At 38.0% G+C, this 27,060-nt stretch overlaps 1 protein-coding gene across 1 annotated transcript; it reads left to right on the forward strand.

Annotated features, from left to right (window-relative positions):
• Positions 1-3,275: 3,275 nt before the first annotated feature.
• LOC140155203 (UBX domain-containing protein 7-like) lies at positions 3,276-25,696 on the forward strand. The gene is made up of 12 exons (XM_072177944.1): positions 3,276-3,401; positions 8,625-8,799; positions 9,191-9,255; positions 9,746-9,817; positions 11,011-11,132; positions 11,746-11,892; positions 12,971-13,061; positions 17,971-18,024; positions 18,868-18,944; positions 20,123-20,708; positions 22,272-22,357; positions 23,827-25,696. Exons 1-12 carry the CDS (start codon positions 3,338-3,340, stop codon positions 23,983-23,985), a joined length of 1,698 nt encoding a protein of 565 aa, XP_072034045.1. The 5' UTR covers positions 3,276-3,337; the 3' UTR covers positions 23,986-25,696.
• Positions 25,697-27,060: the final 1,364 nt, after the last annotated feature.

Here is a 27,060-nt window from a genome sequence, read left to right on the forward strand (position 1 = left end):
CCCCGGGGGGGGGGGCACTTTCATGACAGATATGCATCATGTGCCTCGGGATAGACCCCCTTTTTCAAACCGGCTTGTACCCAATGACCCCCTTTTTTGTGTTATGGTCGGTGGTCCTACCTATTTCCCAATGACCCCCTCATGTACTCAATGACCCCCTTTTCTATTTCCTGCTATACCCAATGACTCCCCTTTTCATTCCCAAATTTAGGTGGTATTTGTGTTCTCCTCCAGAAATAATGAGATTTTTCACATTTCCAAGGTGGCCAAGTTGTTTTTACGCAGTTTGGCACTTATTTATGTGTACTTAATGATATATTTGGCAATCCTGTACTCAATGACTAGACTCCCATTTTACTTTTTGTTACCCCAATGACCATCCTTTTTTCAAAGTTTCATACCGAATGACCCCATTTTTATCCAGGTTGTGTACTAGCTGAATCAGGCGGCGGATGACATGATCGAGCCGGCAACTTGTGAAACCGCCCGGCCGTATGGCATTTTCCATATACTCGGTTAGTTTTGTGGGGTTCATTATCGAACCCCAACGGTTTTAGCTTGTATTTATATTATTTATCAACATAGGCCTATTTGTTTTTGATATTTCAAGCGTTTTAAAATTTCAAAATAATCCCATTCAATTACACGGTTGACGATGAAAATTTACTGAATTTAGGGACTGCACGTCATACACCACCTGAGCTGAATGACCCCATATTTTTGTGATTGTACATTTGACCTGAATGCCCCCTACTTTTAACATGGCCGAGGCACATCCCTGCCATTTCAGATAGGGAGTGCCTCCCCCGGGGTTTAGACTCAAGGAAAGTCGTTTTATAGCTAAATACTAAACGCCTTCTCAATTTTCTCAACTTTTGATCCAAAATGTAAGTGGGGGTGTCCCAAATTTTTGATGACCATAAGGCCAAGTAAAAAATAAAACATGTTTCACGTCCGGGTTTTCGAAAAAAAAGGAGGAAGAGGGGCTTTTTATTTTCTATTTTTATCGCAAAATTGGTGTAAATACCCATATTTAGAGCTGTTTTAGCGTATATATAATAATGCCTGGAAAAGGAGGAGGCCTTTTTTATTTGTTGTTCTGTGAGTTACACCCCTCTAATGATCACAAAACCTTCCTAAAGTGTTGCTTGTATCTTAACAAGGCTATAGAATGCATCCCACCTTCCTAGACATATTTTTTGAAAAGTTATAACTGAATTTCAAAAAATAAAAATATATTTGAGGAAACCTCAAAAAAGGAAGCGGGAGGGACGTGAAACATGTTTATTTTTTATTTGGCCTAATGTAGGAGTCACAGGCCCCCCACTTTTGACATGAAATCAACCCCATAGAAAAGCATATAAACTAAATTTTTCCAGGAAAATTTGTGGTCATTTTTTTCAGCCCCCCCCATTAGGAGGGTCAAAAAATTCAGCTCCCCTCCCCTTTTGCAATTTGCAATTAATCATAACCGGTACGCTCCACCTCTGGTAAGTAGAATGACCATTATTTTTTCTTGTTTCCGCCCTCTGTCGTTATTTGATAAAGTTGTTTCCATGTTGACAAGTTCTATTAAATCTCGCCCAAAATGAGGGCTAGCTGTTCAGGGTTTTTCGGCGCACGCTTTTCGGGATTTTTATTGGGGAACTGATTTATGCTGAAGGCAAAAAAAAAAAAATCAGTTTGGACCCTGGGGAGGGGGGGGCACTTTCATGACAGATATGCATCATGTGCCTCGGGATAGACCCCCTTTTTCAAACCGGCTTGTACCCAATGACCCCCTTTTTTGTGTTATGGTCGGTGGTCCTACCTATTTCCCAATGACCCCCTCATGTACTCAATGACCCCCTTTTCTATTTCCTGCTATACCCAATGACTCCCCTTTTCATTCCCAAATTTAGGTGGTATTTGTGTTCTCCTCCAGAAATAATGAGATTTTTCACATTTCCAAGGTGGCCAAGTTGTTTTTACGCAGTTTGGCACTTATTTATGTGTACTTAATGATATATTTGGCAATCCTGTACTCAATGACTAGACTCCCATTTTACTTTTTGTTACCCCAATGACCATCCTTTTTTCAAAGTTTCATACCGAATGACCCCATTTTTATCCAGGTTGTGTACTAGCTGAATCAGGCGGCGGAGTGACATGATCGAGCCGGCAACTTGTGAAACCGCCCGGCCGTATGGCATTTTCCATATACTCGGTTAGTTTTGTGGGGTTCATTATCGAACCCCAACGGTTTTAGCTTGTATTTATATTATTTATCAACATAGGCCTATTTGTTTTTGATATTTCAAGCGTTTTAAAATTTCAAAATAATCCCATTCAATTACACGGTTGACGATGAAAATTTACTGAATTTAGGGACTGCACGTCATACACCACCTGAGCTGAATGACCCCATATTTTTGTGATTGTACATTTGACCTGAATGCCCCCTACTTTTAACATGGCCGAGGCACATCCCTGCCATTTCAGATAGGGAGTGCCTCCCCCGGGGTTTAGACTCAAGGAAAGTCGTTTTATAGCTAAATACTAAACGCCTTCTCAATTTTCTCAACTTTTGATCCAAAATGTAAGTGGGGGTGTCCCAAATTTTTGATGACCATAAGGCCAAGTAAAAAATAAAACATGTTTCACGTCCGGGTTTTCGAAAAAAAGGAGGAAGAGGGGGCTTTTTATTTTCTATTTTTTATCGCAAAATTGGTGTAAATACCCATATTTAGAGCTGTTTTAGCGTATATATAATAATGCCTGGAAAAAGGAGGAGGCCCTTTTTTATTTGTTGTTCTGTGAGTTACACCCCCTCTAATGATCACAAAACCTTCCTAAAGTGTTGCTTGTATCTTAACAAGGCTATAGAATGCATCCCACCTTCCTAGACATATTTTTTGAAAAGTTAAAAAAAAAAAAAAAAAAATAAAAATATATTTGAGGAAACCTCAAAAAAGGAAGCGGGAGGGGACGTGAAACATGTTTATTTTTTTATTTGGCCTAATGTAGGGAGTCACAGGCCCCCCCACTTTTGACATGAAATCAACCCCATAGAAAAGCATATAAACTAAATTTTTCCAGGAAAATTTGTGGTCATTTTTTCAGCCCCCCCCATTAGGAGGGTCAAAAAATTCAGCTCCCCTCCCTTTTGCATCAGCCCCCCCTAAGAAGTGTTTGTGAACGGTCCCCTAACGGGTTGTTTTTTCGTGCAATTTGTTGTGAACGTGAATACATTGGGCTCAGCGCCTTCCTTTGACAAGTACAGAATTCTGGCAACACCGTCTTATTTATCATTGCGCTGATTGTTTTACGGAGAAGTTCTGCCGGGAATTCGGAAATAATGGCTTCAAAATCGCGAATCAAGGGATTAAAAGCACTGGCTGTGCAATTTGCTGCAGTAACAGGTTAGTATAAAATATTTCTCAGATGTAGATTGATGATTTTTAAATGAAACTTGCGTAGATTAATCACAGCAGCGACGTATTCGCAGTATTGACATGATTGATGTCAAAAAAGTGCAAAATTCGACAGGCATGACAGGTTCGTCAGACATGTACTTTACTTTGTCAGCTGGCTGGTCAAGTGGGTCAGGGATTCAGTTTCCAATTTTTTTTATAAATCTGACGGATCTGTGCACTAGTTATGAGCCTGGGTGTAAATTTTCCATGACGTAAAAAATTGCTCTACCCCCCCCCCAAAAAAAATCTTTTTAAGGCCAGAGTAATGGAAGACACATTCGTCCACGACCGAATTTGAGATTTTTTGATATTTATCAACACTAAGATGTATTCTTTCACTTGAAACTGATAAAATACAACTTGCTTATATTTATTCGTATTTTTGCTTGATTTATTTCACTCTTTTCAACTCTAAAAAGTCACATGGCTCAAGACAGCTTAGTAAATTGGCGGAAATAATGAGTCAGAAATGCGCGAATGCGAAATATTGTGATTACTCATGGCGTGATTCGGCGTCGGCGTGACGGCGCAACTCTGCGCGTATGTCCAACGCAGTCAAGGAGCATTCGGTATGTTGTTCACGCCAGCAAATGTGGTGTAAACAAAACAAAAATTTGCAGTCAAAATGCCACTTAGATTTTGAATTATTATGAATTTTGGCGCACTGAAATCAGACATTATAGATTCATTGGTGCAAAAAGATGCATATTTAGACCATGCACCAGATACAGCTTTTACAAGTGTGAAAGTCTTACCGTTTTAAAATTTAAGGACGTTTTGTGCATAATTTTGACATTTTTGTACTAAAACGTCGATTTCTCTGAGTTCACTTTTGACAATATTGCGCGATTTTTGTGACAAGATAACTCGAAAAATATGCAAGCAAAGGGTAAACTTTTTGCACTATCCTTTGTAGTACATCAAAGTCTAGGGAAGGATTTTTCATTTTTTCAAAATATTTGTTTTAAACAAAAATATACACCATTATGTTCAATTTTTAGCTTAATAGAGTGACAAAATGGCTTTTTTTCACATGTTTTTTCAATATTTGAAAAAAGAGGCAATTTCCAAAAATAAAAAACCTTCCCTAAGTTCATGTCTCTTCTTCATGAAAAGCTAACTGAATTTTTTTTTACTCGAGCGGATTTTTTTTTCTAAGTTGTCACAAAAAATTGGGCCAAAAAGTGATTTTTTGTGATTTTTTCAAAAACTTGAGATTTTTGAACAAATCTGATGTCACCATGGGATTCCTTGACTCATTTCCTTTCCAAAAATGTATAGTTTTATATACTTTGGACATACAATTCAGAAATAATGAAGCCCGAAAAGGTCCACGTTCTCTCCCATTACTCTGCCCTTAAATCCCTCTAAAATTCCACAAACGGTCACCGTTCAAACCCAAGCCAAGCCAAGGGAACGTCCTGTCTAGTTCTCAGGGTTCGCAGGTTTTTGCCGCAAGTGGAAAAAACCGCGGTTTTAACGTGGTTTTAACCGCTTATAAAAACAGTTTTTGCCGACAAAAATGGCAAAAACTAAAAAAGTGATTTTATAGCTCAGTTTTCTCATCTCAAAACAAATTATTAAGTTACGAAAATAATTTCCTGAGTGTAACAAGGCCAGGTTTTGTAATTACAAGTACCATATTAAGAAATTAAAGGCATGCATTTTTATTGCTCAAGTGCATTTAACCAAAATGTGTCATATATCATATTCAAAACTTTTTCATTTAAGGACTTGATGAGACAAACAATATGTTGAATGATTCATTAAAAGTTTTGTGTTACTGTTTATGAGCTTTCTGTGTTACTTTTTTATATTTGAGTGACTATATGTGAGTTTTTGCCAGTTTTGCGGTTTAAACCAGGCAAAACTGGCAAAATAGTTTTTGCCAGTTTTGCCACCCTTGTCCGGCAAAAACAGGTTTTTGCCGCAAAAACCGAACCCTGCTTGTTATTATACCCTAATCCTCTTTTTATAGGACTTTTATTATTATTTATTTACGTTTATTTGTCGCTATATATTATTTGTTTATATTATTATATTTTTTTAATTTCTTCAGGTAAACTTTCATTTATTTATCATTCATGAATTATAAATTTATTTACTGTAGCCTAGTGTAGGCTACAATGTAGCATGATTTTAATTTTGTCATTTATTTAAATGACAACTTTATTTGTTACTTTAATATTTTACATGATAACTCTCTAGTAGGCCTACTAATATTATAAATTCCTGTAATTTTTATTTATTTTGAAATCATAATATCATGATTCATTTTCATTTAGTTTTCATTTTAAATGTCTTTTTATTTATATGATGGTACTCAAGTACTTGTGGCTTTTGATACCACGGAATAATCGAAGTCAAGTGGTGACTTCCCATAAAGAGATTAATAATATAATGGACGTTCCCTTGGGTTTGAACGGTTTGTAAAAATCCATGTCATGATCATGATGATGTACGGTAGGTATGCCAGGATGTGGGATCATATGTTACTTAGGTATGCCAGGTGAATTCAAATTTGCCATGAAACTGCATCATTTTATATATCAAATTAGGCTAATGAAAGTTGACTCCCAGTTTCCCGTTACCCGACTCCGGTCAGAAAAAAATGCCGATCAAATATTTCATTATTTTCCATTATTTCATTATTTCACATTTTTCAAGTTTTTAAGAAAAAAGGATAGTTTTAATGTCATCTTTCACGTCCGCCACGTATTTTAAGCACTTTTACGCCGACCCTGACCGGCCCGAATAGTCTTTGCAAACGCTGGGTTAAACTACGTGGTAAAATGGCGATATCGTAGGCGCATTTACTGGAGACTAGGAATTCCTGCATCTAAGTTTCTCCTACCACTAAATGGATAGACCGAACACAAAGAGGCAGCCAAGTTCGCGGGAACCAGCGTATGAACAAATATGAAAGCATTTCTACCGTGCACTATGTAGCGCGCTATATAATATAGACAACATCAAAATAAATAAAATAAACAAAATTTGAAGTCAAATTTATTCTGCTTTTCTTACAAATATTTATGTATTTAATAAAATAAACTTATAAATAAAATGATTTATTTGTCAATTTCTTGCATGGTTGTTTTATTATTAACACGTGCACCCTGTGATGATTTTTACCAGCAACCTCCAGTTTGTGCAAGTAGACAAACTAATTTCCGTATAAATATTGCTTCCAAAGATGTGCTAGTGGAGAGTAAGTTTGGTTTGTAAAAAGTAGTGTGCAATAGAACACACAGACACCGTGTATTTATATGGAAAAGTGGTTCTCCAAAGACTATCATGGACTTCTGGTGCTTTCATATGTTGCACAACCTATAGGTTAATTTGAAGAAGTGAAGCATGGTCATTACTAACTATACTTTATTATTTTATTTGGGCCTCAAAACATAGCATTCCGTAATTAACTTTGCACCGATATTAACGAAAGTTTGAAAATAATGAATAATGAATAATGAAACAGTCACCTACCCAGTCATGAAAAACTATGTAACGGGAAACTGGGGATCAACTTTCATTAGCCTTAAAGCCCTTGAGTAAAGAAAGACAAAACTGGAAACCTTTTTGTCATAGCACTTTCCGTAGCAATGTTACATCTTGTCAAAGATTGACTTTCATCAAAAAGATTCTGCTGGCAAAATTCCCCAAAACGGCATTTCGGGGGTGTTTCTAGATCTTAGTCTCATTATCATAGCACCTTTTTTTAATGGAACTGCTATCAAAATCCCGATACAATTACCAAATAGGGTGCAAGTTGCTCGACTTATGTTCAGTCCTCGTTTACGGAGTTTAGGGTTTAGGGTTGGGGTAGGGCAGTCTTGTAATAAGACTAGTAGAGTTGCACCCTATTCGGCACTCGCTCCAAAATCCCTCTAAAATTCCATATGCGATTGTCTCATCACCATAAAAAATCATATTTGGGTCAAGTGAAGTATAGAAAACATATTTATGTAGGTTTCCTTGACCTACCTGTTCTTTTAAATTTCTATATATGTATTGTGTTATAGGCGAATTTGGTTGATTAACAAATTGCCTGGCATACCTACATGTATGTGCGATTCTCATGATTCTCTCATTCGACCAATGTCATCACAAAAATGAAATGGTCAAAAGAAGTCACTGTCTATAATCTGTTGCAAATTTCCTTAAATGCGTTGACGATCGCATCTACGTGCGCAACATCAAGCGTGCACATACATGTAGGAAGTTGTGGAAAATAATATGCGCTGGACGGTTAACAGTACGCTTAATTTGTAAAAGGAATTCTGAAAAATATTATAACATGTTTATGTAGCCTTTCTGTTTCCTTTTCTTTTCTTTCCCTATCTTTTCTTTTAATTTCCGTATACATGCAAAATAAGTATTGTATTTGAGCCTGTGTTAGAGCCAATTTGGCTGACTAGCAAATGTGTCCTAAGGTGCACACAATGTTAATGAGGGTAATTTTTTGCCTATCATAATCCAAACAAATTTGACGGTTCAGGTGGACCCCCACCCCACCCCTTTGGCTTTGCACATGTGTATCACAATTTTGGTAAGCTGATTCGCAAACCTTAAATGCTTGAGATAGTGATCAGGACATTTTGAACATTTGGGGGGGGGGGGCATTCGAATTTGAAAGTGACATACCTGTGCCCACCAGCGTAGGAAAGTAGGGTCTATCACTATCAGTGTAGAAATTTTCAGAAAAAAGGGAGTCATTCGGTGTTGGCAATGTAAAAAATGGGGTGATTTTGTATGGGAGCGCCCAAAATATCACATCATTAACAATCAAAAATAGCTTTTTACCCAATTTTACAGTACAAAATTGACAAAACTCATTTTTTTTTTTTTTTTAAATGCGCGCGAAGCGAGCCGAAATTGTAATTTTGAGGGCTAATTGTTCAAAAAAGGGGGGTCATTCAGTGTAGGCTACTGAAAAAAACGGGGTCATTGGGTGTAGGATTTGCAAAAAATAACGGGGTCTTTTCATGGGCACATGACCTGTGTCAATATATGGGAGTGCCCCCCCCCCCAGAGTCTACTCCAGGCTAGGTTACATTATGCAGGCCTAGTTTTCAGTTCTAGTTTTCATGTTGAGAAGACGATATGTACATGTACCTTGGACATGTACCTCAAGAATTGTTTTTATTTGAATTATTTTTTTATTACTAGGAGCCAGTGAGGAGATAGGGCGCAAACTGTTGGATATTTGTAATGGAAATCTAGAGATGGCGATTGGAATGCAGCTAGAGGGCGGTGTTGCAGGTCAACAGGCTAAAGCAAGTGGAGCTGCAGAATCCTTGGATGGCGCTGGTCCATCGTTTGCTTCCAGAATGGCGATTGATGAGTAAGGAATCTAAACAAAAATGGGATACTTTTGGCCTGTCATCTTGATTTTGGGTGCTCCTGCTCAATTGGCAAAACAATGAATGGAGATACTTTTTCAGTTAACCGCTTTAGAGTGGAGCACATTTATAACAATACGGGCTATGGAACTAAAAAGGAGTGCCCATAAGTTTAATGTTTGGGACCTTCTTCATTGGTTTAATGTGTTGCAGGTGTAAATATAATCCCAACCTGCTGTCAATTCATTTTATATTGCTAACAAAAGAAAGTTGGGCTCAACATCTCATTTTAACTCTTCACATGATAGATCTATTTTTCAAATTATATTTTGTGAATTTATGATACATATTTATGGAACTTGTTTTCTGTTGTGTTTTTATTTTTAATAACAGTGACAATGTGAGGCCACCTGATCCACAGAAGCAAGAAGTGTTGGTACCAGATGTACCCTCATTTGGTAGGTAGCAATGCATGAAGGCTAGAAAATGTTGAATAAATTATACAATTTAGTTGAAGAAACTTTGGGTAAAAGTGTATCAGATTTACAGTGTGCTTCAGTGTTTCACACAGTGAAAATTGATCGAGATTTCTAAAAGGTGCACAATTGCAAAGCTGTCCCACGGACCCACTCCCAGAATGACGAGTTCAAGCAAAGCACATGAAAATTTGCCAAGAAAATACCAACTATGGGTATGTCACATGAACAGCCAATCAGCGGTGCTGCATATTACATGCTAGACGTGTTGAGTACCCAAATCTTGTACGTTGTAAAAGAAATGTTGTTAATTTTAGTTATGGATGTCAGATCTGTGTATGCCATGCTTGTTGTATGCTATTACTAGATCTTTATTTATACTTTCAGATCCATTAAGATATGTAGACATAATAAAAGAAGACAAAAATAATGATATAATTTTAAATATTTATTATTTTTATTTCCTATTTAGGGCCAAGACCCAAACGAAGAGGAGGAAAAAGTTCAGTGTTTGACAAATTTAGAGATTTCCAAGCAGAAACAAGTAAGTCAATTGTAAATTGTTTTGGTAATATTTAAGATTTAGGAAATATTGCAATAGATTGTCAACCAGAATAGAGTAATATTTGAGGTTTGTTTCAACATTTTATACATGCATTGTTTGTCAAACACCACATTTTGGTGGAAACAAGGTCGTCGGTAAAATTAAACTTATATAATAATAATAATAATGGAGCATATTTATACCGCGCAAAAATCATCAAAAAGATCTCAGGGCGCGAAAACAACCAAAGGACACACAGAGAAACACAGTGAAACAAAAAAACCTTAGGAATCAGGGAAAGCATGTTGGAAAAAATGAGTTTTTAGACTACATTTGAATTGAGCAAGAGAAGTGATATTGCGGATGTTGTTGGGAAGGGAATTCCAAGCTACAGGGACAGCATAACGAAAGGAACGCATACCGGCAGATGATAAATTAACACGCGGGGTCCTGAGTAGCTTTTCAGAAGATGAACGGAGGGAGCGTTGAGGAACATAAGTACAGAGAACCGCGGAGAGGTAAGACGGAAGGGTACCCTCAAAGTGCCGGTAAGCAAACACACATAATTTAAACTGAATCCGAATTTTATGGGTAGCCAATGAAGCTCATAAAGTATGGGGGTGATGTGATCATATTTACGTTTTTTAACAATGAGCCGGGCGGCAGAGTTTTGGATCCTCTGGAGGCGGAGAATTTGATCAGAAATGATACCAACCAAAGTGGAATTACAGAAATCAAGGCGAGACGTGATAAGAGAGTTAACAAGACACGACGTCGCTTTCTCAGACAAATATGGACGGATTGTGCCAATTTGTCTCAAGGATAAAAATAGAGAGCGACATATATAACTTATATGGTCAGACATGGACAGCGTTTGGTCCAGCCGAACACCGAGGTATTTAACAGATTGTTGGAAAGATATGTCAGAATTCAAAATCTGGATGGTATCATCTTCTTCTCTGTCAACTTGTTTTATGCGAGAGGACGTACCAACGGTTAAGATCTCAGTCTTGTCGGTGTTTAACATAAGTTTGTTACTATTCATCCAACTCAAGATGGAACTAATACAATTTTGAATAGAAGATATTCCAATGTTTCAAATTTGGGTAGCTATATTGTATATCTAAAACTATACTAGCTCAACTAAATTTTATTCATCCCTTTGTTATTTTTTGATATTGTTTATTTTACAGGACAGCAAGAGGAAATGATAAGAAGAGGAGAAACCAACAGAGGCCTTGCTGCCAAAAAGAGAACCTTAGAAGATCTCTTCCGCCCACCACTGGACATCATGCATAAAGGAACTCTCAATACAGTAAGGCATAGGAAGAACTGGGACTAACTCTTTGTTGTGAAATTCGATTATTGAATTCAAGACCATGTTTAGCTAGCCTCCCTTCAACCCATCTTATGCATGTCTTTATGAGCTACCAGGCAGACAAATTTAATGACTTTATGTTAATTATGTAAAAATAGTAACAGAGTAAGCTGGGACAATTAAGGTTACATAATACACAAGTTAATTAATTCCCAGTGGTGTGTAGAAATCAGATATTTCATTCATGATGGGTGCTTACCATGCTTGTATATCTAAGAGCCTGATTGAAGATGAGAGTTTTCAATTTTCTGTGCAAAAAATTGTCAATTGCACTCCCCCTCATTTGATGTTTCCTCCCCCTCATTTTGTACTGGGTCCTATAATGCCCCCTCCCACTCCATCAGACATGTAGCCTGGACAAGTAATAGACTGGTAAACTATTGGTGCACTTCTATTCAAACAGCAGTTTTTTGCTCAATACCCCCTTCAACCTCTTCAACTGAAAGTGAATTCATCAATCATTATAACACCAATTCATTAACTTACAACTTTGTAATTTAGGCCCCAGATATTTATCTCATTCATGTATTTATATCATTTTTGTCTGCAGGCTCGGGAACATGGTCAATCTCAATGTAAATGGGTAATTGTCAATGTGCAGAATGTGCAAGAATTCAGCTGTCAACAACTCAACCGTGATGTATGGAGTGACTCCACAGTAAAAAGCATCATCAATGAGTCATTTGTATTCTGGCAGGTAAGCTTATCATTTCATTATTATTTTTAAGACAATCCTGAACGTACTGGGAGAGTCCATCAGGATAATTTATACACGGCCATTTAACATTTTGTGCCTTCTTACATGCACTAATTTTCCTTTACGGTAGACACCAGATGTAGACCCTGTTCCTAGAAATGTGCGACCTTGGCATTCAATAGAGAGGGCGTCTACATTCATGTTCAGGGAAACTTGGGCATCATTTACCCCAGGGAGCGCTGCTACGATGCAGTTATATAGCTTATGTGTTAGGACTAATGCCTCAATGTCAGCTCTGGACAAGGTTTGCTAGCACTGTACAAATTGTGCAAAGAATGTATATATGCATGGTGCAGTGTGTGTGTGGTTTTTTTTTGTGTGTGGTTTTTTTTGGTGGTTACTTGGCGGGCATATGTGGCTGAATAAATGTAACCCTGTCTGGGTGGATGCCCTGGCACACTCTGTTCCAGAGGAGGCACCCAGGGTGTGGGATTTGCTAGAGGTTAGGGCTAACCCTATCTCTTGCAAATCCAACAAAATCCCACACCCGGGTGCCTACCCTGAAATGGTGAGATGCCAACATGTCATGACTTAGCTCAATTACACAGCCAGGAATTGACTTGTATAACTACTTTCAATGTCAACATAATTCAGCACTAATGGGGGGGGGGTTTAAAAAGAAATATCAGGCATTCTTGAAGAGTCTTGATGGTATCGCAAGCTACATCGCTGCTCAACACAGGCTCTGGAAATGTTCAGTATCACAGAGTCCAATATCTATGTCTACATGCCACAGGACACTTGCTCAATTATAATCCTAGAGTTCAACCTAGCTGAAAATGAACTGTTATAGTGTTCATATCAATATTTGGTCTATGTTTGACAAAGATGGGCTTACTGGACTTGGGTTGTTAAACAGTAAAAGTCATAGTGAACACTATGAGGACAATTCCTAAAAAAAAAGAATGTGTATCAACTAGACTTTCATGTAAATTTCATTTAAAATGATTTAATGATAGGCTATCCTTTAGAATTCCCAACAATTTAACAGGTGATTTCCCTTGTGTTTTTCTTGCAGGTTTATCATGATAGTGATGAAGGTCAGCGATTTATGCAATTCTATAAAATCAACGAGTTTCCTTATGTGGCTGTGCTAGATCCAAGAACAGGTATGTTGGACATTTTCAGTACCCTTTGATGGAATATTATGTTATTTTAATGTGTGTTGACGTTAGCACCATGGCTTGAATTAGATATTTGCCCATTGGTAAGTGAGAGTTGCAAACACATCCGCCAAGTTGTGATGTATAGCAGTTTGTTGCCGGGATGTCAAGCTGTAAATTTGAACTGTTTTAAGTCTTAGTCGAAAAAGAACTTTAGAGCAAATTTGAATAATAATGCATCCAGCAAAAGTGTCATCCAGGCTAGTTACATTAAAGGACCATTCAGTGATTTGCTCATACGGACGATTGTAAAAATCATCAAAATTCAGGTTTTGTTGCCTTTGTCATTGTCATAGATGTGCTAACATAGCCTGCTAGTGGTTCAGTCGAAAGCCGTGTATTTAAGACAAAATAATTTATATACTGACAGTATATAAATTAGCTACATGTATTTGAATGGGTCTTCAACTTAGTCAATTCTGCTGTTTTCTTAGTTTTTTGACAAATTTACATTTCAAAAATACCAAATGACAATTTGAATGACTTATTCTTTACTTTTTAAAGGAGTATTTCGTGATCCTAGCATCCTCTTTTTATGACATTTTTCAGTACATAGGGCCTATCCACGAAAAAAGCATATTCCCAAAATTTCAGTTGATTCCGATTTTGCGTTTGCGAGTTATGCATGATTATGTGATTATGTGATCATGATTAAACAAAGGGAAGGCTATAGCCGAGGCTATAGTCATGAGCTGAAAGTTACCCTTACCAGCACCCTACTACCATCTTAGGGGCTGGGTTTCCCACTGGATGTTTTCAACATCCTTTGGGTGCTCCATGTGTTTTCCTGCTTATACTAGTTCTTCCTCCTTCTCAGCATCCAGTTGTCTAGGGCTTAATATTTAGTTTAGTCTTCAGCTTCGTTTGCATGGTAGGACAGAATACCTGTTTCAGGTACTTCTGTAGGGTAGAGACACCTGAGTCTGGGAAAATCGAGACTTCACCGATGCCGCTGAGGGGTACATACACACAGATCTCCTCGGCAGGCGACCAGGTGTATCCCCATATGATTTAGTATGGGTGGCAACTGGACTAAATGCTGAAACCTTTCCTTTATATCCTCTATGACAGAAGGAGTGGCGACCTCTGTCTTATTCAGCCATTGACAAGAAATATGAGTTTACATTTAAGCACCAGGGTTAAAGCCCCTGCTATGAAGTCTGGACCATCTAAGTCACCGTTAGACTATGCTAACATCAATGACGGTTTGATCTCAAAGCCAGTTGATACCATCCCTGGACGGACCAAACCTGATGCAGATAAGGATGGTCAAGACAAATTTGTACAAAGGAAAAAACCATTTACCATCAGCACTTTCAACATCAGAACTCTCAACTCACTAGCCAAAAAGAAGAACTTGCTCATGAAGCCGCACATTATGGCATTGACATCATATGTCTGCAGGAACACCGGATTTGTCACAATGACTCCCTCTTGCAGGAAGATCTGAATGGATATAGACTAGTCACCTCTTCAGCATGGAAGAACCAAAGGAATGCTGCCACTGGTGGAGTAGGCTTCTTAATCTCACCAAGAGCCATCAATTCCTGCATGTCCATTATTAGTCATAATGAACGGATTATGGAAATTTCTCTGCTGGGCAATCCAACATCCACAGTTCTCTGCTGCTACAGTCCACATAACGAACAACCTGAAGAAGCTGTTATCTCCTTCTACCAAGAACTCTCTTCTACAGTTAATGCCATCCCAGCTCATAACTTACTTATAATTGGAGGAGACTTTAATGCTCAGCTTGGGCCATTGGATGCTCTCTTCACACCTGCTAAAGAAACCAATAGAAATGGCAACCACATGAAAGACTTCCTGCAGGAACATAACCTCATAGCCACAAACACAAGGTTTCAAAACCAAGATCAACAGATTATGGACACATAGGCGCCCTAATGGCCAACTAGTGCAACTAGACTTTGTCCTGGTAAGAAAGAAGTGGATCAACTCAATCAAGAATTCACGTGCATACAGCTCCTTCGAGGGTGTGAACTCGGACCATAGGATTGTTTCATGCAAATGTCAAATCAGCTACCGGAAATGCAGAACTTCCATGAAAGACCCAATGAAACGTATTGACTGGAAGAAGGTTACCAGAGACACCATCCTGGGTGAGCAGTTTGTGGTAGCAGTCTATAACCGCTTCAGTTCTCTACACGATGAGCTACAAGAACCCAATATTAGCACCACTTATGATACCTTAGTTGCGGCTAATGAGGAAGTTGCACTGGAGATGCTCCCTAAAAAATCAAAGCAGTCCTACAACATTGCTGCATCAGACAAAGTCACTGAGGCAAGAGATGTCTTAAAGAGTGCATCTATGAAACACAATGCTAGATCCACCCGAGCATCACAAAAGCTCCTCGAATCGGCCAAAGTTACTCTTGATAAAGCCTACACAGAAACTCTGGAGTCCTCTATTCAAAAGAAGACAGAGGAACTTGACAACCTCCATCATGAATATAAACATGCAGCTTCTTGGGAACTCCTACGGGAGATAACTGACACCAAATCTGCTCCTGTGGTTAGAGTGAAAGGCAATACATCTGAAGAGCGTCGTGACAACTGGTTTCTACACTTTTCCAACTTACTAGGGAAACCAGAGCAAGACGTAAACCTTGAAGATACGTTCTTTAACAGCAATGTCTCTGACGATCTCCCAATACACACTGGTCCATTTACTATGGAGGAACTGCAAAAGGTCTGAGCAAGCTCAACAAGTCAAAAACACCTGGTCCTGACAACATACCAGCCATTGTTTGGAAAAACCCACTCTTCCATCAGCAACTGCTTGATTTCTGTAATGAAACCATGAAGGGAAATAAGCCAAAAGCCTTGTCAAGATCCACAATTATACCTCTCCCGAAGAAAGGGGATCTTTCACAACCATCAAATTATAGAGGTATCACACTGTCAGCACTTGCTGCCAAGCTGTATAACACTATGCTGCTCAACAGGATTTCTCCTCATCTAGATCCTATTCTCAGACGTAACCAAAATGGTTTTCGCAAGGGTAGATCAACCACACCACAGATTCTAGCCCTTAGAAGGATAATAGAAGAGCTTAAAATCTCAAAGAAGCAGGCATATATTGTGTTTGTTGACTTCTCAAAAGCTTTCGACAGTGTTAACCGGAAGGCCATGCTGCATATTCTTCGTAATTATGGGATCCCTCAGGAGATTGTGAATGCTATTGCAATAATGTATGATAATCCTTCAAGTTTTGTACAAACAGGTGATGGACCAACTGAAGAGTTTCTCTCTACTGCTGGAATCCTGCAGGGTGACACCTTGGCCCTTACCTTTTTGTGATAGTGGTAGACTATCTCCTCAGACAGTCGATAGACACTGACAAGTCCAAAGGGATTGACATCATGCCCAATAAGACGAGCAGAGAGAAGAACAAGTATTCTTGACTACGCAGACGACATCGCTTTAACAGCTACGTTATCACAAGATGCCCAAGATCTTCTGTCATCTTTAGAAGATGCTTCCGCCAAAGTTGGCCTCTTTCTCAATTCCAAGAAGACAGAATATATGTGTATTAATGGAGATAAGAACCCAACTCCAATCCTTTCTCGGGATGGCACACAACTCAAGGAGGTGTCGGACTTTAAATATCTTGGTTCATTTGTTGCCGACAGCAAGAAAGACTTTCTGACTCGCAAAGCTCAAGCATGGAAAGCTTGCAACAAACTGCACACCATCTGGCAGTCCAACATATCAAGAAATACCAAGCTTGCCTTCTTTAGAGCCTGCATAGAGAGTATCCTCTTATATGGAAGTGAGACCTGGACAATGAAGAAAGATCTTCAGGACCGTCTTGATGGTACCTACACCCGGCTGTTGATGAGGGTTGAAATATATCCTGGCGTGAACATAAAACCAAAGCAGAGATCTATGATGGTGTTCCACAGGTGTCCTCCATCGTTGCTCAACGGCGAGCCAGATTTGCAGGCCACTGCTACCGTGCAAAAGACCAAATAATTTCAGATGTCATCTGTATGAGGCTTCCACGAACATGTAGAGGAAGAAGACCATTCAACTACATCGCTGTGGGGCAAGGGACGTCAATCAAGAAATTAATGACCTCCCAAATCTGATGGCTGATAGAGATTCCTGGAAAAGAATTGTAAACTCTTTCTCGGATGCGTCCGCAAGATAGATAGATGATTATGTGTATTACACTGCTCCATAGACAATACGTTGTAATTTCGTTCTGGTGCACCAGAACGAAATTCAAATTTCATGATATCTTTGCTAAACGAATTAATCTGCAAGAAATATTTTGTACATAAACATTATGTAGCCAGAGTATTCCAGTGATATAAAAATCTCAACTTTTTTTTTTATATTTGGGGGGCTGAGGCTGTGGATCACGAAATCCCCCTTTAAGCAATTTATAAACAATTTTAATTTCTTTACACTTTCACTGAGATCACTGAATTGGACTTTAATTGTATAGAGAGTTAGAGCAACTGGTCCATCCTGTAGCATGTTGACTAGCAAAGTAATGCATGAGGCCTGGTTCACATACATCTCATGTTTCAACCATCTAAATGAACAGAGCAAAAGCATTAGCTTTATTAAATTCATAGAGATGCCAAATATGTTTCTCCTTTCTATGCATACACAGTACAATAACTTGTACTTGAATTGAGTTTATGGAATACTATAGGATACCAAAATTCATAAGTTCCTCTTTTCTATACATGATTTGTGGTATTGCAGTCATGCCAAATACAATGCTAAAACACTCATACTGGGGTTGTCATGCCAAAATAGATATCTTATAAAAAGCATTGTTTACTTAATTCTTGTAAACCTTTAATCCTTTTGCTTACAGGTGAACAGATGGCTTCATGGACGAGACTAGACAACATGTCATTTTGTGATCTAGGTAAAATTTGTTTGTTGTTATGCATTGAGAGCCATACCTGTACTTGTAGCTTCCGATCAGTTTTGAAAAATAGAAGGGTGTTAAGCAATGACTGTCCCAGTCTGTCCCAGTGCTGTGTGGATATTCACAACGTACAGACATGATCTGTACCATTAGGGGTAGTGGTTAAGTTTGTTTGGCTTATATAAGGCTTTTGTTACTACACATGTCAATAAAATCCCAACTTACACTTGTGTGTGTAAGCACTGTGCCCAACAGCGTGCACGCCATTCTATATCAATACATGGTGTTATGAGCTATGAGTCTTATTTTTTCCGCCTTATATAAGCCAAACAAACTTTAGTGGAAGAATTGTTGAACTGATTTTGATATACACCATAAACTTTTAAACAAGGACATGGAAGTAACAGCATTGTTAACAGCTACACTCAGTTTCAGATAAGAACGGCAGTCCCTTGCTCTGATTGACACAAGCGCCCGCTTAATGAGCAACATACACAGAGCTTTGTATTCCTTTCAAGAGCGCTGCTCTGCGCTGTCCAACGCTTTGATGAGGAATTGCCTAATCAGATTATCGGGTTGTTGGTATGATTGTCTGATGATTGAATCGGCCAATCAAAACCCCGCTTTCGTGTTTACGCTCTGCACGCTCTCAAAATGTAAACAACTGCCTTTCTTCTGCCAGAAACTTTAGGGAGTGGGGACTTGGAAACGGGTGAAAATGCTTTCAGCATTGATGTTTCTCCCCTCCCCACAATATTTAGCCTAGTAGCTTGCAGACAACCAAGCTAATATCTCAGAGCTCTTAACCATTGAATATTTTCTTATGTGTTTTATTTCCAGCTATTCAATTTCTTTCTGATCACCCCATGTTTGACAAAGATGGTACCAGTCCACCACCAAACAAACGATTAAAAACAGTAAGTACTGTTCAAGTGTATCTAAGTCTGTACTATGTGTAACATGTTTTTCTACATCAGGTTTTGCAATAAAATGTACATTTGTAAGAGGGAATTTCCCAGTCAGTAGTAGACAAATGACCATGTTTAAGTGGTCATAATAACCCCACTGGAAGTATTCATCAATCAGTATTGCCTTACTAGGCCAAAGAAAAAAAGGTTTGTCTCAAAGCTTGTGCGCGCATTTGTAAAATCGGGCGATTTGAATGCGGAAATTTTTTTTATTTAAAAAAAATTCCGGATTTTATTCTCAAAATACCATAAAAATATCAAGTCGGGAACAAAAAAAAGAAATCGCATTTCACATTTGTTTTCAAACCTCTCATGAGCTTTTTTTTGGCCTTATATCAAATTATTTACTCACCGTGTGGAACCATCAGGACCATTCGCTAGTGTACAAGTGATAAGTACATCTTCTCGACTAAATCCCCTTTACATCTACAATACATCAATTATAATTACTCAACAAAGTTGCTTGAAAGCTATATCTAGCTGCTTTCTTAACTTGTACAATATTATTTCATACACCAATTCTTGGGATGATTCCGGTTTTAATTTTTGCTGCACATCTGGTAGTTTTCTCCTGAGTATTGAAGATAGCAGTTACATAATGGGCTATTCCATTTAAAATCCACACTAAGTGTGGAAGGTTTTGGAAATATTTTCCACAGGGGGAGTATGAATTTCAAATGGAATTAGCAAATTAACCAACTATATTTGAAACTCACCCTCTCTCTCTGTGGAAGATTCGGGTTTAATCTTTCTTATCAGGTGTATGAAATTCAAATGGAACTGCTTAATAATGTGCTCATTCCATTTGAAATACATACGCCCTGTGTGGAAGATGTTTCCAAAATCTTACACAGGGGTAGTGTGGATTTTAAATGAAATATCCCAATTTTTTCATTTAATCTAACTTAATCCTCATCCTCAAGCTATATGATCAAATCATTGCAATTGATCCAAAGCCTTCTGTTTTTAAATGGGAACTGCGCATAGACTTGTGTTCCAGGAGTGTGACATGTTGGCAATATTTCAGATATGCTGTGAGACAGAATTTTGATCAGAATGTAATTTTGAAGCTACCTATAATAAATGTGTCAAATGAGAAAATACTTATTTTTTCTCCTCCCATGCAGCAAACATCCATTATCGATGCCAGCGAGGACAGCCAGCTTGAGGCAGCCATTGCCGCATCTTTAGCAGAGTCTTCGTCAACAGCCAACTCACACGATGATAACAAAGAACCTGCTACTCCAACATCGTCATCCTCAATTCCATCTTCATCTGTTAGAAGGAAAATCATCTCAATTCCAGATGATGACGATGATGAAGACAGTGATACGTTCCATTCCGTCAATGGGAGCAGCTCAGAAGATGAGGACTCTAACAATGAAGATGACGTCAAAGTTGTGGAAAGGAAAGTTATTGTTAAACCACAAGCAAAGAAAGCTTTGTCTGAACCAAGCAGAACTGATAATAAAGATGGAACTAAAGATAAAGAAACAGGGGAGAAGACAGTTTCTGAAAAAGATTCAAAAAAGGAAGAAACAGACAACACAAATGCAACAGATCAAAGTTCAAATGGGAAAGAACCAGTGGTGGAGGAATCAGAAGCTGCCAAATCTGTGGCACCTTGTCGACAAAATGGTGCCTCAGAGCTTGATGCTAGTGTTCCTGATAAACCAAATGAGAGCAGTGTTGCATCTGAAGCTGATGCAATTGGTAAGATTGACAAGTCTTTTTTAATTTTAAGACTTTATACACCTATCCGACTTCGCCATTACTGCGGTGTCCCCGATGTATAACTGCGGTGTCCCGAGGTCGGGGTTCCATCCATCATTTATTGTGTGCTATACAGAATTGTACCCGGAAATTTTACACAACAGTGATATTCAATACACAATCATGCGTATTACAAATTAAATCTCCCGCTCTGGTGCACCTGTGTTGCCGTCAATAGAGGGCCAAATACAGTAAACGCTTCTCGGATTGGTGTATATCTATGTGAATTTTCATGAAATGCTTAAGGGATCCAAAATGAGCGTTTATTATGCGTTTGACAGTATTTTTTGTGGGACATGAGAGCACCTCAGACCTATCGAATTGCATTCTGAATCTGAAGCATGTCTTTCTGATATCAAATAATTTTCATTTTTTTAAATCACAATATAATACAAATTTTATGACAAATTATAAAAATTTGATATTTTTCAAATTTTGGATATATAACAGTCCTCAGTAAATTATATAAATCTAATGATATATTCTTAAAGTGTATGTAGCAGGGAGGAAAAGCGACGGTCAATTGAAAATTTTGACCTTTAGTATTGAAGATATGGATTTTTTCCCAAAAGACCTAATTTTTTTGGTGTTTTGGAAAAAAAATCCATATCTTCAATACTGAAAAGGTCAAAATTTTCAATTGATCGTCGGCTTTTCATCCCACCTACATACACTTTAAGTATAAATCATCAGATTTATAAAGTTTACTTCAAGTACTGTTAAATATCAAAAATATCAATTTTAATGATTTGCCATAAAATGTGTATTAAATTGCAAGTAATTTCAAAAATCAAAATTATTTGATATCAGAATGACATTCTTCATATTCAGAATGCAATTCGATATGTCTGATGTGCTCTAATGTCCCAAAATAAATACTGTCCAAACGTTCATACCCCAGCCCTTAACAAAATCTGTAAAATAAAAATGATTTTGTGGACTCATAATTTGAGTATTTTGTTGAATTTTCTTGAAGCAAACAAATTTGATGGTTTGTATAACCATTCGGCCCAGGCAGACACAAGCTTGGGTCCTGATGGGACCAGGCTCAAGCAAAATGTTCAAGCCAGTCTGAAAAGCTTATACAAGTATGTTGGCCTGTATGAAGAGAACAAAAGAAACAGAATTGAAGATTAAGAGCAAGGAAAAGAAAGGATACTGCAGACAAATCAAGTGGTTATCATTTTGTTGTGTCAGTCAATTCAAAACCATATGTGACAAAAATCAAGGGAAATGAGTCGGATGTAGCTAATATTGATTTTGAGATATTGGCAAAGAAAGTGTTAAAATTCTTTTGTTTTATATTGTTTTCAACTTTGCAAAGAAAAGTCCTATCAACATGGGGTTTTCAGTTTCAGAAAGCTCTAAATGTCCTCTTTAGAAACCTATGTAAAACTCATTTTCGACCAGGATCGACATGTGACTCATTCCCCTTGATCATGTCACATGTAATTTAAAACAGCATTGCGTTCAATATGTATCTTTTAATTTTTTGTATAACAGATCCTTCTAATGCCTGCAATCTGATGCTGAGGTTTCCTGACGGTAGAAGGAAACAAGTCACATTACAAGCTACAGATTCGTTATTGGTAAGTATGATTATATATAGCACTCCAGGAATTTTAATGGAAATCCCAAAACTGACCCATTGGACTGCTTGCCTGAAGTCAGATGTATCAGATGCACTATAGTCAGTCGAAAAAAATCAATTCAAGTTATCGCCAGCATGAAATTTAAAGTATTTCAGGAATTTAGACTCAACTATTATGATAGAATGAATACTGCTTTGTAACATCTCCCAATATTTTTTATTAAATAACTAGAAAGAGACAAATGAAAACACATTCACTAAAGATTTATTTCATGCTCCATTTTATTTGACACATTTTTACAAACATGCATAATTACAGCTAGGCATTGTCCTACCATAGCATCATATAGGGTACAGGGGAACATCCCCTACTAAGTGAAATCATATGTGGCATTTTATTTGACACATTTTCACAAACACTACGTTACTACAGACACTTTTACAAGCACTACACTACTACAGAGCCATAGCATCATATACATGTAGGGTACAGGTGTATCCTCACCAATTCTGAATACTCTAACATTTGCAAACATTAGAAACAATAAAAAGGTGTGTTTTAGCTACAAGCCTAAACTGATTGAAGTGACATCATAGCGACATCATGGCGACCTCTTCAGTCCCATCTCCATAGATTTACATGTGAAACACCAGGGTGAAATAGGGCACAAATGAAATAGACACCTAAATCTTTAAATGTGCATGTTTTTTAAGAATGCAGGTATGACATCCAGTAGTGCATTTTCTAGGCTTTGCCTTTTGAATTCTCGCTATTCGCAATAAGGGCGCCGCCAGCGGTTTGCGATGTAATCGTGATGTATCATGGGAAAATTGTGATGTATCATGGGAAAAGGTCGACCTCCAAGTCCGCGCAATACGAATATTACCATGCTATTACATAGGAACACGTGACAATATTTTTTAGTTTGTCAATATAACGTATATATAACAGTATTACACGCAAATTAATTGTGCACATTTCAAATCACATTATTAAGTATTATCGAGTATCGATTCGCGTGTAACACCTTTATTTTGACAAACTAAAAAAATATTGTCACATGTTCCTATGTAATAGCATGGTAATATTCAGATTATGCGGACTTGATGTCGACCTTTTCCCATGATACATCACGATTACATCGCAAACCGCTGGCGGCGCCTTATTGCTAATAGCGAGAATTGTAAACTGTTCTTTCAGTAACAAAATGATGTCTAAAGCATTTTCCACCCTGATGTGGCAGTGACGTCAAAGAGTTGAGGCAGCTGTCTTGCGCACGCATCTATGCGGCGACTTGAAGCGTGTGCGTGTGTACGCCAGTGCTTTGAGCGAACACTAGCGATTTTTTAGCTGCACCCAATGAAATGCGCACTGATGTCACTGCCACATCAGTGTGGAAAATGCTTCGGAGAAAAAGTTTTCTATTTAACATTAAGTATTGTTCTTTCTCTACTTCTTTCTTTTAGTCTCTTGTGAAACTGGTGAGCAAGGAAGGTTTCTCAAATGAAAGGTATGAGCTTGTTACAAATTTCCCACGCCGCCGTCTTTCCTATCTGGATATCAACACAAATCTGAAAGCAGCCGGACTTTTCCCACAGGAGTCCATCTTTATTCAGGAAAGATAGCATGGCTGCTCCTACAGGACAGTATGGTTATTCAGAGGACAGGGCATTATCTGTTACTTGGAAAAGTTTCCAGCAGTGGTGAAGCCAGCTTAGAGAACAGGGGGAGGGGGTGTTTGAAAATATATCGATAGCCGACAAAGTCAACACCAATTTAAATCAAATTCAACCAGTTCCAGAAACTTACAAAGAGACGATTTTCACATCCAAGAGTCCTTATTCGTGTTACTATGTTATCAAAACTTGCTGTTGTTAAAGAATTATATATTGACATGTGGCAAAATGTACTAACAGGTCCCGATGTACCGACAGGCCATTGGTACTGGGGCACAGGGCCCGTCCCCACCCCTACCTTTTGGCTACGCCACTGGTTTCCAGGACTTGCCCGATGGCTTACAAGTTTGGTAACATTCTTACAGTGCTTGATAAGTACATAAATGTGGCAAGGATAGCTTGGAGATGCAGGAGTGTGATTACATTGGACATACATAAAAATAAACAAAGTTTTATGTACAGCTATTTAACACATTTGTTAGGTAGCCATATGCAGTTCATTACACCTCTTAAACATATTCATGATATATATAAGAGGTGTAATAAAATAAATACTGCATGGTTTATATTGGGGAAATAGGTCCAACTATGTTTCCATCGGTACTGGCTACAGGCCTATCACCCCAAATAGTTTGCAGTATTTCCCTCTAACCATGTAATATTTGTATAATATAGCCTGGGAGTGCTTATGTATTTGGACATAGTGAAGTGTATATAATAATATAAAGCAGCAGATTCCCTGTGTGCCTTCTTTTGACGGCTAAACTGAATTTCTTTTTTCTTCAAGTAGGGTAAAGATTCTTACTACCAATATTTTGGGAATTCAATGCTAATTGCCAGTTGACATAGGTGAGTCATACTTGGCACACTTGTACCCACTCTTCGCTTTGTCCAGCTATGTAAACAGTCCCCAAAAATAAATGTCTGGATTCCTTTACAGGCCTTGTCTTTTGAGGCGAGTGAGAGTGATCACTCGCCAAAAATGAAGCTGAGGAGAGCTTTTTATCACTCGCCTACATTTGGTGTAATAATAATACTAGTGATTATAATCACTCGCCTACAGCTCAGCCTTGCACGTTTTGAGGAGAGTGATTTGTCACTCGCCGCCAGCAATTTTCAAAAGACAAGGCCTGCCTTTACATGGATGAGCATACTTTTTAATTGTGTAGTATTATAATTGCTGATACCAACAATGGCAGCAACATTAAGCCATGATCATTGACAAGTGATCGATTTCCTAAAGCTTACTATTAGTACTGACCAAGTGTTATTTTCATCATGCCTTAAATTATAATGCATAGTGCATGGATGTGATTGAAACATCCCTTGCCGCTCTCATACATACAAGCATCTTCAAGAGTGTGATTTTTGAACTCCAGACATCACTAATGAATTATTATCGTACCACCAAGGGAAACATCAAAGAACAACCGGATATATTTTCGTATCTAGTCAGTGAGTGCATACTTATTCTTTATATCTAGTCGATGAGAACGTAATACGTAAGCATGATATGTGTATGCGACGAGATACGCATATGAAGACGATTCGCGTACACCGGGCACTTAAAATGTACACGATTACATAATACGCAGAACAGTCATCCAATTTTTTGCAATGTTTTTCCTTTTTGCAATAATTAAAATGTTTAAAAACTTAATTATTTCAATATTTAGAATGACTTAGTGGTATGATAAATTTGTTATTAGGATCAGCATCAGTATGGTACAGGAAATTATTGTGCGCTCAGTGCAATAATTTCTCGTACTATACATCACTTCGACCTAATAACTAATAGTATTGAGGTTAAGTTTCTGTATGCAGTCAGTAGCGGCACCAGGAATTTGGGGGGGGACGTGCATTTGGGGTGCAAAATGGACCAATTTTGTGCAAAATTGCTGCAAAAAAGTGAAAATTTACGTAATTTTGGGGGTTTGCCTCAAAAATTCCCCCCATAGCGCCGCCACTGTATGCAGTGCTCTGTGGAGTGCTATTCAGATGGAGATGGTTTCAATGGAAATTATACAGTGAGGTGAGTGCTAGATGATGAAGGCACCAAGAACCATCGTCTGAACAGCACTTCACACAGTGCTGCAGCATGATAGTATCTTCAGGAGTGTGGTTTTGGCATTTTGGCACACTTAAAATTGTTGACACAAAAAGATTGTACATTTTTGTCAAAATTGGGTCATTTTGGACCAAAAGTGCTTCATTTTGGGATCCCACTCTCTATAGACGAATCCAACAAGCCAAGTGAGTCAGCCATGACTGGGTCCTCGACGCATGGTGTTGTGACTGCCCAATTGGGTGGATTAAAGCTGCTTAAAAATCGATGTTATGTTGTATTGTGTTGTAAACTTTCATCATTCTATTGTCTACGTGTAACACAGGTGATGAAATGCAGTTTAAAATCCCCGCCAAGGACGCATCATTTCATATTTCAGGTGAGATATACCCGACAGGGACCCAGCTATGGCTGCCATTGAGGTGAAGGAATGTGTAAAATTGTATTCGTCTATAGAGAGTGAACACTGTTTGCTACAGAACACTTGGAATGTAAAAATTCCATCTGTGACTAAGAGTAGGATATTCCATACAAATAAAAGTTAGGACTATCACCCTCTTTTAACTCTGTCAAATCCATGGACCCATTTGATACAAATAAATACTATTTTGATATTGGACATAACATGGTTATAGTGGTGAGTTCATTCGTGTGCAACACAATGATTGTAAAAATGGAATTTTGTTTCCCAATTTTTGATTTGAAAATGTTGGTGAATAGACCTTTTGATAGACCTCTTCAAAAGATTATCTTGCTCACACATCTAATTTCATCAAAAGTTTATCAAAAAAATAAGCAGTGCTTGAGGATATGATGCTTATGTGAAATTCCAAAGAATAAACAGGTAAGCATGCAATCTGTTTATATCAAAGCCAGGGGAGTCATTTGCAATTGATGGATATATACTGAACACAAAAAGTATCCATACACTTAAAACAAAAGCCATTTAATTTATTACA

Source organism: Amphiura filiformis, chromosome 6 (genome assembly GCF_039555335.1).
Source record: "Amphiura filiformis chromosome 6, Afil_fr2py, whole genome shotgun sequence".
Classification (NCBI taxonomy): domain Eukaryota; kingdom Metazoa; phylum Echinodermata; class Ophiuroidea; order Amphilepidida; family Amphiuridae; genus Amphiura; species Amphiura filiformis.